Source organism: Squalius cephalus, assembly GCF_949319135.1.
Source record: "Squalius cephalus genome assembly, chromosome: 9".
Lineage (NCBI taxonomy): Eukaryota > Metazoa > Chordata > Actinopteri > Cypriniformes > Leuciscidae > Squalius > Squalius cephalus.
The window spans coordinates 1684315-1699871 of NC_137130.1; the positions used below are offsets into that span (position 1 = coordinate 1684315).

General features: G+C 38.9%; 1 protein-coding gene across 5 annotated transcripts in view; it reads left to right on the top strand.

Annotated features, from left to right (window-relative positions):
* The window catches only part of LOC307164771 (uncharacterized protein), a 195658-nt gene that overhangs the window by 24575 nt on the left and 155526 nt on the right, over positions 1-15557 (top strand). For all 5 annotated transcript variants that reach the window (XM_079881847.1, XM_079881846.1, XM_079881848.1 and 2 more), the window contains one exon: positions 14122-14406. In XM_079881847.1, the coding sequence (XP_079737973.1) occupies positions 14122-14406 (285 nt within the window). The remainder of the gene's footprint in view (positions 1-14121; positions 14407-15557) is intronic.

Genomic DNA, 15557 nt, shown 5'->3' on the forward strand with positions numbered 1-15557 from the left:
TCGACCAGTGAGTAGAGAACATATGAAGGACACGCGGCTCTCCTCAGTGGAGTAGGACTGTGTGGAGTAGTTTTGAGTGCATTGTTGTGTTTGGAGCTCCGTCGAATGAATTCAGAAACCTTGATTTTCTTCTTTACACTCTTTTACAAACGAACTTTTTCATTTTTATAGCGTGTGAACATATCTGGAATACTATTCTCCTTAAAAAAACAATCGGATTGCTCTGATATCGCTACTTATATCCAACCTTTCGAACTTCCGCTACTAGCCTTAGCCCGCTAGCATTACACGCGTGGTCGCGCCTATCGATCGACTTATTTACACCCGTATCACTGAAAGCTACAATTCGCCATTATAGCACATCTGCTATAATGGCGAATATAACGGATGTGTGTCTAACGTTACCTTTGAGTGCAGGTGAGGACACCTTCGAGCTGCACTGTGCAGTTAGAGCTGGAATCCGTGGAGAAGCAGATCCGCGACCTACTAGAGAGACAGGCCGAGCTACGAGATCGGCAAACCGCGCTTGAAACATCACGCGCCGATGCTCACAAGTCAGTGGTTAGTAACCTTTTGACTCCGACCTCGTCTACTCCATGTGTTTCTCTGCCCAGGATGCGATCATCCCTGGTTTCATTCACTCCGGCACAACATCATGGACCCTGGGTGATTCAACAGCGGAAGACGCGGGCCAGGACCAGAGCTAGGACCTCTCCGCCCCTCCCGGCCTTCGAGATCTCCACCCGGAACCGCTTCTCCCCTCTACGCGAGACGGAACGCGACGCTGTGATCATCGGCAGTTCCATCGTCCGGCATGTCCATGCTACCATAGGTAAAGGTAAGGTGCGCACTCACTGCTTTCCTGGTGCTCGTGTTCTCGATGTCGCTGCACAGGTTCCCGGGATTCTGAATGGTGACGAGCCCGTCGGAGCTGTCGTGCTGCACGCGGGAACGAACGACATCAGGCTACGGCAGTCGGAGGTTCTGAAGAAGTACTACAGGAGCCTGATCGAGACGGTACGCAGCACATCGCCTGAAACAACTATCATCGTGTCTGGACCGCTTCCCACTTACCGACTAGGACATGAAAGGTTCAGTAGATTATTTGCTCTAAATGAATGGCTAATGTCATGGTGTAATGAACAGAGACTGCTCTTTGTAAATAATTGGAATCTTTTCTCGTTTAGTGAGATCAAATAATAAATCTACTGCAGGATCTAGGAAAAATCTAATTGTGATTAAACCAGAAAATCTCAATATTAGTGAACAAAAACAATTTGTAAAGCTAGGTCTTTTAAACATTAGATCGCTTACACCTAAGGCGGTTATTGTAAATGAAATGGTCACAGATAATAGTTTCGATGTACTTTGCCTTACTGAAACCTGGCTTAAACCAAATGATTATTTCGGTCTTAATGAGTCTACTCCTCCTGGATACTGTTACAAGCATGAGCCCCGTCTGATTGGTCGTGGCGGTGGTGTTGCTATAATCTATAAAGATATTCTTACTGTTACTCAGAAAACAGGTCACAGGTGTAGTTCGTTTGAAGTACTTGTGCTAAATGTTACTCTCTTAGATGTAAGAAAGAAATCCCTATTATCTCTAGCCTTGGCTACTGTATATAGACCGCCAGGGCCTTACGCTGATTTCCTAAAAGAGTTTGCAGACTTTCTCTCAGATCTTTTGGTCAATGTCGATAAAGCATTAATTGTTGGAGATTTTAACATACACGTAGATAATTCAAGTGATGAGTTAGGGGCTGCGTTTACAGATTTATTAAACTCCTTTGGGGTCAAGCAAAACGTAACTGGTCCCACTCATCGTCTTAATCATACGCTAGATTTAATTATATCACATGGAACCAATCCAACCGATATAGATATTATACCGCAAAGTGATGAAGTCACTGACCATTACATGGTCACTTGCATACTACGTACCGCTGAAATTTGTCATGTTGCGCCACGTTATCGACCAGGCAGAACAATCCTTCCAACAACTATAGATAATTTCTCAAATAGCTTACCTGATCTATTTCAGCTGCTCAGTGAACCCAAACAAACAGATGAACTAGAGGAAATGACTAGCACTATGAGCACCATTTTCTCTAGTACATTAGACATCGTTGCACCAATTAGATTAAAAAAGGTTAGAGAGAAAACTAAAGCACCATGGTATAACAGTGCTACGCATGTTCTAAAGAGAGAAACTCGTAATTTAGAGCGTAAATGGAAACAAACTAAATTAGAGGTCTTTAGAATCGCGTGGAAAGACAGTATGTCACGTTATAAAAAGGCCCTAAAAGCAGCCAGGGCTGAGCATCTCCGCAAACTAATAGAAAATAACCAAAATAAACCTAGGTTTTTATTTAACACCGTGGCTAGACTAACAAATAAACAGACGTTACCTGAGCAAAATATTCCGTTACAGTTTAGTAGTAATGATTTTATGAATTTCTTCACTGAGAAAATAGAAAGCATCAGAAATACAATTGTAAATGTACAATCTTTAATGGTGTCTTATGATTCAGCCTCAATTATCGCCCCTCAAGAAAAACTACAGCGCTTTGCAACTATAGGACAGGAAGAGCTAAATAAACTTATCATTGCATCTAAACCAACAACGTGTTTATTAGATCCAATACCAACTAAACTACTGAAACAAGTGTTACCTGTAGTGGAAGAGCCTCTTCTCAATATTATTAACTCGTCTTTATCCTTAGGTCATGTTCCAAGAATATTCAAGTTGGCAGTTATAAAACCTCTCATTAAGAAACCACAATTAGATCATAATAACCTCGCAAATTACAGACCCATTTCAAATCTTCCATTTATGTAAAAAATTCTAGAAAAAGTGGTGTCCGCTCAACTGTGCTCTTTCTTACAAGAAAATGACATCTATGAAAAGTTTCAGTCTGGATTCAGACCGCATCATAGCACAGAAACTGCGCTCGTTAAAATTACAAATGATTTACTTCTAGCTTCTGACCAAGGCTGTATCTCAATATTAGTTTTACTTGATCTTAGTGCTGCGTTCGACACTATAGATCAAAAAATACTCTTAGACCGACTACAAAACTACACTGGTGTTCAGGGACAGGCATTAAACTGGTTTAGATCGTACTTATCAGACCGTTACCATTTTGTCTGCGTAAATGGGGAAAAATCTAAGATAATGTCAGTAAACTACGGTGTACCGCAAGGATCTGTGTTAGGCCCTCTGCTATTCTCAATATTTATGCTACCACTTGGTAATATTATAAGAAAACATGGAATTAATTTCCACTGTTATGCCAATGACACTCAATTATATATTTCATCACGACCAGATGAAAACAATAAATTATCTAAATTAACAGAGTGTGTTAAAGATATAAAATACTGGATGACATGTAATTTTCTGCTATTAAATTCAGATAAAACGGAGGTATTACTTATTAGTCCAAAAAACTGCCCACAAAACAACTTTAATTTAGAAGGGTGTCCTGTTACTCTATCCTCTACAGTAAAAGTAAAAGACCTGGGTGTTATATTAGACCGCAACTTGTCTTTTAAAAATCATATTTCATATGTTACAAGAACAGCCTTTTTCCACCTTAGAAACATTGCTAAGCTACGTAACATGCTATCTGTTTCTGATGCAGAAAAGTTAGTTCATGCATTCATGACCTCGAGACTAGATTACTGTAATGCTTTATTAGCAGGTTGTCCTGCATCCTCAATAAACAAGCTACAGTTAGTCCAAAATGCAGCCGCTAGAGTTCTCACTAGATCAAGAAAATATGATCATATAACACCAATTCTGTCGTCTCTACATTGGTTACCTATAAAGTTCCATATCAATTACAAAGTATTACTACTGACCTATAAAGCCCTAAATGGTTTAGCTCCCGTGTATTTAACGGAACTTCTATTGCCCTACAATCCATCGCGCTCTTTAAGATCACTAAATTCGAGGCTTCTGGTCATTCCTAGGATATCTAAGTCCACTAAAGGAGGGAGGGCGTTTTCACATTTAGCTCCTAAACTCTGGAATGGCCTTCCTGATATTGTTCGAGGCTCAGACTCGCTGTCCCAGTTTAAAACTAGATTAAAGACGCATCTCTTTAGCCAAGCATTCACATAATACTTACCTTTTATACTACAGTTGAATCAGATTGAATGCATTAATATTACGAACAGCAGCTACGCTAATTATTTCCCATATGCTTTTCTGTTGTTATCTCGGGACGCTAGTCCCGAGGTAAATACAGATCGTCAGCTCCAGTTTGTATCCAGCCTCTCATGGAAACTACAGATTCTCCAACACACGTGCAGAGACGACTCGGCGCCTGTGAAGAGACGACTCAATGCTGGCGATATGTTTATGCCCTAAATCAATACATGATTAACTAACTGTATTTCTCTATGTACATTTCTGAAATGCACTTTCTGTAAAGCTGCTTTGAAACAATATGTATTGTGAAAAGCGCTATACAAATAAATTTGAATTGAATTGAATTGAATTGAATTGACTGTGTCTGCTGGTTAAAATACAGACTGCACTGCAACAGAAATCCCTTACAAGCAGACGGTGAGCCATCAAATTTTTCAGGAAGAGATATTTGGGTTGAATGGAATTGTTACTCACGACAGGTGGTGCAGAGGCGGGTGGAGCTGGATTAGAAGTTTGATTCTCAGTCACGTTAGGCAGCGATAGGGATTGAACAGTTCTTGCGAGCTTCTCTGTGAAAGTGGTTAATTTTACCAGCTGTTGCTGATGGGCAGTGAGTACATTAGCTTGATTAGATACCTCGGAGGCCAGTCGACTGAAATCTGCTGGATCCTGATGTGGTGAAGTCTTCTGTGACGGAGAGGCAGAGATGGTCGGATCCATTTGCAGATATTTATTAAAGCAGACAAGGGCAATCCAGAATCGTAGTCAAACAAGCAAAGGTCAGAGGCAGGTAAGGATGGCTGACGCGAAATAGTCGTTCCGAAGCTTTGCGAGATCCCGAAGCGCAGATGTGTCGAAACACTGATCCGAAGCGTGATTCAAAACACCCATGTCACGTGACTATGGCCAAACGAAGCCTCGAAGTGTTTCACTAAGTGTTTCATCAGGTGTGGTCCGCCGAATCAGCGTTTGATTGACACGGTCGGGAACAGACCACACAGTCGCACATCTGTATAAAAGTGAAATCAACGCATATTGACCTCGTGGGTTTTTGTGAGAGGAGTTTGATTTTGAGATAGCGGATTTTTGGTGATATGCGATTTGATTAGTTAGCCTATAGGCTATTTAGGCTTACATTTAAATTTAACTGGAATTTAAATGAAACTGGAAAGAGATAGCAGTAATCTTTCCTCATTTGTATGTCCTAGCTAAAAAATATCTTTGCAGTCGGCGCAAATGGCCTCGTGGTCAGTACGCCGACACGTAGCGCCTTTGCACTCGGGCGTCCCGAGTTCGAGTCCCGGCTCGTGGACCTTTCCCGCCTCGTTTTTTGTCATCTCTCTGTCCTGTCACAATAAAAGGAAAATCACCAAAAACAATATATTAATATATATATATATCTTTGCATGCCAGCAACAAGTGTCCCTTGTGAGAGGATTTTTTCAAAGGCTGGAGAAATTATCTGTAAAAAAAGAAGTAGTCTAAGTCCTTCCACAGCAGAGAAATTAATATTTTTGAATAAAAATCTCTAAAAAAGTGAGACATTGTGGCTTGATTTCTTTTATTAATATTCATTTTGCAGGACCAAAATAACATTATGCACAGTGAGGAGCCTGTAGGTTACAAGCTTCACATATTAGAAAATTATAATAATAAAAAAACAACACATTTTTTTTAATGGCTCGTCAAGGTTGTTTCAGATCAACACCTGCAAGTGACCACTAGGTGTCACCGTTGAGACGGGTGTCGGATTGATTCGAAGCCTCGAAACAATATGGCACATTTGGTTCAACTGTTTCATTGCTTCACGAGGCCTCGATCTGGGGTGCGTTTCCCGAAAGCATCGTTGGCCAACTATGGTCGCAAGTTCCGTCGTTACCAATAGAGTTCAATGGACATTGCGATGAACTTGCGACCATAGTTGGCCAACGATGCTTTCGGGAAACGCACCCCTGGCCATCACTAGAGGCAGGCAGCAAAGGTTCACAAACGAGTTCAGAGTCCAAGTTCAAATACATGAGATCAAGACAAAATACTGAGTAGCAAGAGAAACAAACTGAGACAGAGGTTTGGTAAAACAAGACTTCACCAATGAGAACAGAACAGAACAGTCCAGATAAAGGGGAGCTGAGGGTGCACAGGTGAAACGGATGAAATCATAATGAGGTAATGAGGGAAATGTAGTCCTAGTATGCAGGAGAGAGGGACCTAGTGAGACCAGGAGGAGGCGCTGTCATGCGTTCCGTGACAGATGAGGTGGTTTTTCAGGCAGTTTGAAAAAGGCATATTCCGCAAAACTGCAATGGAAACCGTTTTTGCGCATCTACAACAGGTCAGCTGATGTAGATGATGCGGTATGTTTGGACAGAAAACAAGACAGTTATTTATTAAACTCATAAAAGACAAAAAAGTTAGGGAAATACTAGATTCTAAACCACTACTAAATGCCACAATCAAGACCTGAAAGCAGATAAGAGGGAGAAACACCAGAAACTCCTCATATGTGCCGCTCCCAGTATAAGAGTCTTTCCTTGCCATTAATGCTTGAATAACACGCATACATCTCCTTCCATTACATAAAGTTTTGAGCAAATCTGTAATGGAAATGCGGCTAGTGACATGATCCATTTAATTAATTTTCTCTATTATGATTGGTTCTTCAAACTGTAAAGCCTATCAATGGTGCACATTAAGATTTTCCAACTCAGTTATCTTTTCAATTCAATTTATTGACACATTGATTGTCACAATAGGCTTAGATGGAAGCAAGTTGATAGTAAATTAAAGTGCGCCTAAGTATATCAGTGCAGACGTGCAATAATTTGACTCAAACTTAAATACTAATTCAATACAGTGACAAAGGCCAGCTCCTGGCAACAGCTTGCAACAACTGTTTTCCAAACCAGGCACAAACCATCATTACAACCTCAAAGAAAGAAATCGCAGCAACCTATCTGGTGTTGTCTATTCAGCGTGAACGCCGCCATTACTACTGAACTAACGCTACTCCATTCATAAAGGGGACATGGGACCGTAAACTACTGTACTCACCCTACCAAACAGGAATACCGTAAATACTATATAGTGGTTACAGCCAGCACACTATCACAATATGTGCAATTCCTCTCCTCTGTTATACTTCCCTCTTTCTTGATCCTTCAGCTTGTTACACAAGTCATGAGTTTCAATATATCCACAAACCTAGGCCGCTGTCTAGATGTTTCCTCTTGTTATTACAACACTAATTTTGGCCCAAGTGTTGGCAACATTTAGTTTTCAAAAGCATATACATGTTAAACCAGCAAGGTAAAGCAATGTTAGCTGTGATTATTTATTCCTTCACATGCTTTACCTTAGATCAGTTTTGGTTCCTTCTTCCTCGTCTGCTTGAATATCTTCATTCATCTTCATTTATCTCTATTCTCTCATGTTTTCCAGCTCGTCTGCCTGTCATCAGGAAAATACAGAAAAGTGAAGTTGGACAAGAAATGATAGATGATGTAACATTAAAGATATGCATATTGAATAATATTTAGAAAATAGACTAAAGCCAGTTGAACAGAAGAGCAAATGAGAAAGAAACCACCATAGCATGCAAAAACCACTAGAAGGAGCGGCGTGAGTAAACAGCGAAAAGTCACTGGTGACACTCATCAACCACAGGGACCAAGACAAAGCTCCACTGAGGTGTCAGCGACTTCTGATCCTCCTAATGAAGTTCAACCCTGAATACATCCCAGATAAGAACCTGATAGTACCTGGCGTGCTGTCGAGGCACCCGGAGTCAAAAGTGGACAACACAAAACTGAGCGAGGACATCCAGGCATACGTGGACGCCATTGAAGAGCTGGAAAGGCCTAAAACACTGCTGGAGCGCATAAAAGCAGAGACAGAGAAGGATGAAACTCTGCAGAAGGTCAGACAATACATTAAGTCTGGCTGGCCGCGATTTAGACTATTTTATGGAGAGAATTAGTCTTAGTGAGCATAATGGACTGGTAAAGAAGGGAAACCAAATAGTGATCCCACAAACAATGAGAACTGAGATGCTGGAGAGGATCCACCACGGGCATCAAGGCCTAAACACATCCAGGGAGAGATATGATGCCATCTGGTGGCCAAAGATCAGCCATGCGGTAAAGGAGAAAGTTTCCTCATGCCCACACTGTAATGAGCACAAACCAAGCCAAAGCTGGGAACCACTCATCACAACGCCTTTGGCAAAAACTAGCTGCAGATCTTTGTGAGTTTAAAGGAAAGCACTTCTTGGTTGTTACTGACTATTATTCAAGAAGGCTTGAAGTATTGAGTCTCACCCAGACCACAAGTGAAGCAGTTATAAGTAAGCTGATGAGCACATTTACACGGTTCGGGATACCTGAAGTGCTGATTACGGATAACGCCCCGCAGTTTACCTCACGGCAGTTCCAGGTCTTCACATCCAAGTATGACATCCAGCATACTACATCGAGCCCATACTATCCCCAAGCTAATGGGATGGTCGGAGCGAGCGGTAAGGACCGCTAAAAGCATCCTTAGGCAACAAGACCCCCAGCTAGCTCTCCTGATCTACAGGGACACAGCCACAGAGCCGACAAAAGAAAGCCCAGCCAGACTCCTCATGGGAAGGAGACTGCGAACCACAGTCCCCAAGCTCCACCATCAGTTGAGACCAGCATGGCCCAATCTGTCTACAGTCAGATGCCAAAGCTAAGCAGGCCTATGAATACACCTACAACAGGAGATACACAGCAAAGCCGCTTCCTGCCTTAGGTGTCGGCGACAGAGTGTGACTGAAAACAGACTCAGAGAAGACATGGAGAGGGACCGGGGTGATCCAGGCTTCGTGTTCCACTCCACGTTCATTTGTGGTGAAAACGCCACAAGGAGACACCATCAGACGAAACCGGAGGCATCTGCAGATCATCAACCAAGAAAGGAACGACACTCCGACACAGTCACCAGAAGTCTCCACCCCACCGGGTAGCATGACATCCGCCACCCGTCCAACCCAAACTGACTCTGAGACTGGAAGCATAACATCGTCACCCAGAGTTTTGAGGACACGCTCTTGGATGTGCTGTGAAACCTGCTGTTAAGCTGACTTACTAGTCAGAAGAAATGTTAACCAGTAATGTTTACAAATGATTACAGACCAGTTATGTTAAAGGAAAAAGAGAAAGGTCTGAGCAGAATGTTTGTTTATATTTGCTTGTTCATTTGTATTACTGTTAATGTCTACTTAAACAGTAAGTTTGAAAAGAATAATATTGATAAATAGAATAAGAGAAATTATGCTTATTTGATACATTAGTTTCTTAAAAGGAAGAATACGGGAAATATTGTGTTTTCATTCAAAAGGTAATTTCAGAGTATGTTTCTCAGAAACAGTTGTTTTGTTTAATACTGTATGAAACAAAACATCTAAAAGAGGGAGATGTCACGTAACCAGTTACGATCTGTGATTGAGCATACGTCAGTACCTACGAATGCGTACGATAACACAGGAAGTAAAACACTGAGCAGATTCACGTGTGTGAGGTTACATCATGTTGGAATTAAGTCGAGTTAAAGACAATCTACTGTCTCATAAATATATGAGGAGAATAAATTGGACAATAAATTGAGTTTTCACCACCACACCACAGACATTCACAGGCGCTGCCAACAGAGACTATCTGTCATACGTAAACTCAGAAGTCTCTCAGTCAAACCACATCTTCTTCTCCTTTTGTACCGTAGCATCATTGAACCCGTCCTTCTGTACTGTGCCACCTGTTATTTCACTATGCTTTCTCTCACTAATAGGAACAAGCTTCTTAGAATCACTAAGACTTCTTCAAAAACAATTGGTCTTCCCACACCCAACTTGCCGGCTCTCATTGACACTGCTACCATTCGTAGAGCAAATACCATCATACAAAATCCCAGCCACCCTCTTAACTCATGTTTCACCCTTCTTCCCTCAGGCCGCAGATATAGACAGTTGCCTCATAAAAAATCACGTCTAGGGAAAAGCTTTGTAATTTCAGCAATAAGAGCGCTGAATTCACAGAAAGCCTAATTTACTCATGTGGACAAAATTCTGTGTTGTACGGGTATGTTATGAGTGTTGAATGTTATCTTTGGTACAGACTGTGGAAACAAATTTCCTCAATCGAGGACAATGAAGAATGAATATGAATATGAATATGAATATATATTATACGAAGATAGCAACACTTCACAATTTTGTTATTTGTGATTAAGTTAGTTTTTAAATGCTGAGCCTAAATGTGTAGTAGTGTTAACAGTAATTTTAAAAATAGTCTATTATTAATAAGAAATAATTAATATATTCAATCTGCTAAAGCACATTTTCTGTCTAAAATTCACTGTCTTAAATATGTGTATCCAATTCATTGTCTAGAATATTTATTATGGTAAACATGGTTAAATTCCCTTCTAGTGAAAATATTAATTTGCTAATGCTTATCAAATTAAACCTGTATAAACTGTTATGTACAGTGTGAGATTTTGGTGGTTTAATTCATGTGCATTGCTGTTTACTTAAGGGTTTTGTTGTAAATATACTTACACTGGTTTGTTGTGTAGTTTTAAAGGTTTTTCACCTACTGAAATCCTGCAATAAATTGAGAAAAGGCAACTTAAGTCTCATTCTTGTGAGTGGAACCCAGTGTTCAATTCAGAAGTAAGAAACCCCTTTCAAGTGTGGGACTCATGCAGCTTAAAACACTTGACAGACATTATCCATTACATTAATTTTCTCTATTATGATTGGTTCTTCATATGTGCAATTACTCTGTTTTACTTCCCTATTTCTTAATCCTTCAGCTTGTTACTCAAGTCATAAAGTTTCCTAACCATAACCCTGCAGGGTTGCATTATGGTTCTGGTCACATAATTCAACACTCTCATTTGAGTAAACCTCTTCCTCTTTTTTTTTTTATTTTATTTTTTTTATTATTATTTAGTTGTTGATCCATATAAAACACCTTTTCTCCTTTTATCCAATATATTTAGTGTTTGTAGTCATGGCTTGATTTGAAGAAAAAAAGACAAAAAGCATCCCCTCTATAAACCCAGTTTACAATTTTTGGTTCCATGAATGTTAAGACACACATATCTCACATTACTGCTGTCCATTTGCCATATATATTTATCTTTATCAATAAATGTTCAAGAGTCTCTCCATGTTTTATTACATTTATTGTATATTTAGTGTATATTTTACCAAATGTTTAGCCGTGCGCCACATATAAAGCTGGAAAAGGATTTTGAAGATTCGGTTTGGTGTCGATCATGCCTAAATGTCCTTCGTGAGTTAAATTTAAAGCTTTAAAGGTTCTACAGTCAGAGTGACAGTAGAGACACAATGTGTGTCCCACTCAAGACTGATTGTCTCGTCACAATTAACTCATTGGCAATGTGAGCGTATGATTTACATTCATTAAACAACCAGTCTGTGTCTGACTTCCCTTAATTCACTCTCTGTGCTGATGCTCCCATACAGTAACATTACACATGAGAACAATTCATCCACTCTGTTCTTGAATCAATAACGCTTGCATGTGCAATAACTTTGGTTGATGCTTTCTTGTCAAAGTACGCAAACTGTTGCTTAAAGACACTTTTCACACGTTTATTTCTGTTGAAAATGATGTCATTGGTCTAGAGGAAGTTGAGGCCCACTGGAGCTCAAAGTGACCAAATTCGGAGCGTGAATTATCAGGAATAAAGAGCTAGATGGTCACATATATCAACACCTATAGATGTGCAGTTACATGAGATGTTGGTGGAGTTTCACTTCATTTCACTACAGAGCAGCTTCACATCAGCTCATCTGTCATTTTATTACTGAAGCAGTTTTGAAGAGTTTGTCTTTTCATATTTGTGGACTGAAAGCGCTGAAGATGTTTCACACTGTTTTCTTCTGTTTGTGTTTCTGGCGTCTGGATGGTGAGTTTTAAATATGTGTTTATGGCTTCAGTTCTTTCTCTTCTGGTACCATGTAATAAATTACTGGTTAAATTAGACAGAGAGGATTAACATTCACTGTTACAGGACAGTACTAACATTTACTAACATCTACTAAAGATATATGGATATACCAGTTTGCACACACTGTGGTTCTCTTCTGTGTCTTTATTTGATTTTGTGAATGTTAGATAATCTAAAATAAGAAATCTACTGAAGACAGAAAAGAACCACAGCATGAGTTTATACAGCAACAGTAAATTCAATCTATAACTTGTTACAACATTAAAGTAAAAGTGTCTTTTTATTTAGTTATTGTACCATATGTAAATCTATTTCTTTTAATTCATCATCTTTTGTCTTTGTATTGCTGCAGAATATTATTAATATCACATTTAAATGTTTAAAAGTATTTCAGTGAAGCTTCATCAAACCAACATCAAGTGATTTTAAAGCTTTAATCTGTGAAAAAGTCTGTTCTTCAGGTGTGTTTGGTGATGGAGATGAATTTAAGCGTATGATGGAGGGAGATTCATTCACTCTAAACTCTGATCTTACTGAAATAAAGGATGATGATGTGATTCAGTGGAGGTTTGGATATTATGAAAACGCTTTAATAGCTGAAATCAATAAACGGGCCGACAGAATCGCTGTATATGATGATGTTCTTGATGGGAGATTCAGAGACAGACTGAAGCTGAACAATCAAACTGGATCTCTGACCATCATAAACATCACTGAAGAGACTGGAGATTATTCTCTACAGATCAACGGTGTGAGAAAGAGAAAGATCAATATTGGTTCCTATGGTGAGGCTAAACACATTTGTTTCACCTTTATTTAATGACAAAATTTGTATTAATCCATACACCATTTTGTTTCTTTATGTTGTTTTATGACATTTTAAATTATTTAGTAAAACATTATTAAGTGATTTCACAGTATTAATCTGACAAACCCTGGTTGTGTGTGTTCTGTGTGTGTTTTTGGCATCAGTATCAGTCACAGTGTCCGTGAAGGAGGGAGAATCAGTCACTCTAAACTCTGGTGTTACTGAAATAAAAAATAATAGTTTTATTCAGTGGATGTTTGGAAATGAAACAATTGTAATATCTGAAATCAATAAACGGACCGACAGAATCGCTGTAAATGATGATGTTCTTGATGGGAGATTCAGAGACAGACTGAAGCTGAACAATCAAACTGGATCTCTGACCATCACAAACATCACAACTGAACATGCTGGAGATTATCAACGACTCATAAATAAACATAGTGAAAATTCCTATACTTCGGCCAGTTATAAGTTCTTTCTCACTGTCTTTGGTGAGTTAAATACTTGTTTTACCATTTTATGTTTTATTACCCAGATACAATTTTAATCCAAACACCATTTTGCTTTTTTTCTGTTTTTGTTTTATATTATTGTTAATTTGACATATCAATATTTAAACTCTGTTTCTGTTTGTTGATACAGTTGAAATATCAGTGACGGAGGGAGAATCACTCACTGTAAACTCTGATCTCACTGAAATGAAAGGTTATGAATGGATTCGGTGGATGTTTGGAGATGAAAATATTTTAATAGCTGAAATTAATGTAAAGGCCGACAGAATCACTTTATATGATGATTATCTTGGGAGATTCAGAGACAGACTGAAGCTGGACAATCAAACTGGATCTCTGACCATCACAAACATCACAACTGAACATGCTGGAGTTTATAAACTACAGATCAAAAGTACAAGAGAGATTTGGTTTTCAGAAAGTTTCTCATTAAAAGCTTTCAGAGTTTCTGTCTCTGGTGAGTAGAGATCATTTCTCATGTCCTTCAAATATTCTTGTTTTTTACTAATTATTTACATATTTATTAATTGTTGAATCATTTTATAGTTTGAGATGATAGATCATATACACACTGACTGAACCGTAAGAAGATTGTTGATTAGATTTGTTCTAATTGATCTTTTCTCTCTCATGTTTTCCAGCTCGTCTGCCTGTTCCTGTCATCAGCAGAGACTGTTCTTCATCATCATCATCATCATCATGTTCATTGGTGTGTTCTGCTGTGAATGTGGGTCATGTGACTCTCTCCTGGTACAAAGGAAACAGTTTATTGTCCAGCATCAGTGTGTCTGATCTCAGCATGAGTCTCTCTCTCCCTCTGGAAGTGGAATATCAGGATAAAAACTCCTACATCTGTGTGCTGAACAATCCCATCAGCAACCAGACTCAACATCTCAACATCACTCAACTCTGTCACACATGTTCAGGTACGGCTGATATTAGTTGATGTCAGCGCTGATATTAACGTTTATTAACTGATCTGATCTCAGTTTGATGCTTTTATTCCTCAGACTCTGTCCACTGTTGTGGTCCTACTGAAGCTGTGATCCGATTGGTCCTCTCTGCTCTGGTGGGCGTGGCTACTGTCATTCTTCTGGTTTATGACATCAGATCCAGAAGAACTGAACGAGATCAAGCACATATTCACACATCAGAAACCTAATGGTGTCATTTCTCACATTACTATTTTTTGTCATTTATTAATCTTCCTTTATTTGTAATGGTTTTATATGCTGGCATTTACTGTATGTTTATTTACAGGAGGCTTATTTCCACCCTAGAACATAATTTGAGAACAAACAGCAACATATTTTCTCCTTAACTCATTAGTGCTCAAAATGTTTGTTGTAAATGCTGATTATTATTATTTTTAACAATCTACTCATTCCTATTTGATTGGGGACTTTAAACATTACTCCAATCACACTTAAAGTCTCACATGTCTTGTATTGTTATTGTTCAGATCAGACGTCTCTAATACTGAAGCTCTTTTACAGACTAAACACGACATTTCTCTCAAAGACACAGATCTCACTTTACTACTGCTGTTCATCTGTCATCTGGATTTGTTTGCCTTTGTCAATAAAGTTTTTTTCAGTCTGAGGTTCAAGAGTTTCTCCGTGTTTTATTAGATTTATTATGCCGAGCGCAGGAATACTAACCCTATGTATTTTAACAATTCTAGCACTTTACATTTCCAAACTAAATGTTTACATTATTGTTAAGGTAATTCTTCCATTAACTCTAAAATAATATTTTAATTTTTTTAGTTTATATTTTTGCACTTCTGCGAGATTTTCTGAAACAAACCACAAATACATTATGTATTAATGTATCGAATAATAAACATTAAAGGATCAAATCTGGTTCATTATCATCAGGTGTCTACAATAATCAAACAATCATCACTCAATTAATTAACTAACTAACTCAATTCCCATATCACTGAGTGGTGTTCATTTAACACCGGGGATTTGCTGTGAGGTTTCCAAACAATGCCTTTGAATATACTTTAGTCATGGCCGGGAGGATTTCGACCAATTTCAGAGAGAATCCCACGACAAAAAGAGAACAACAG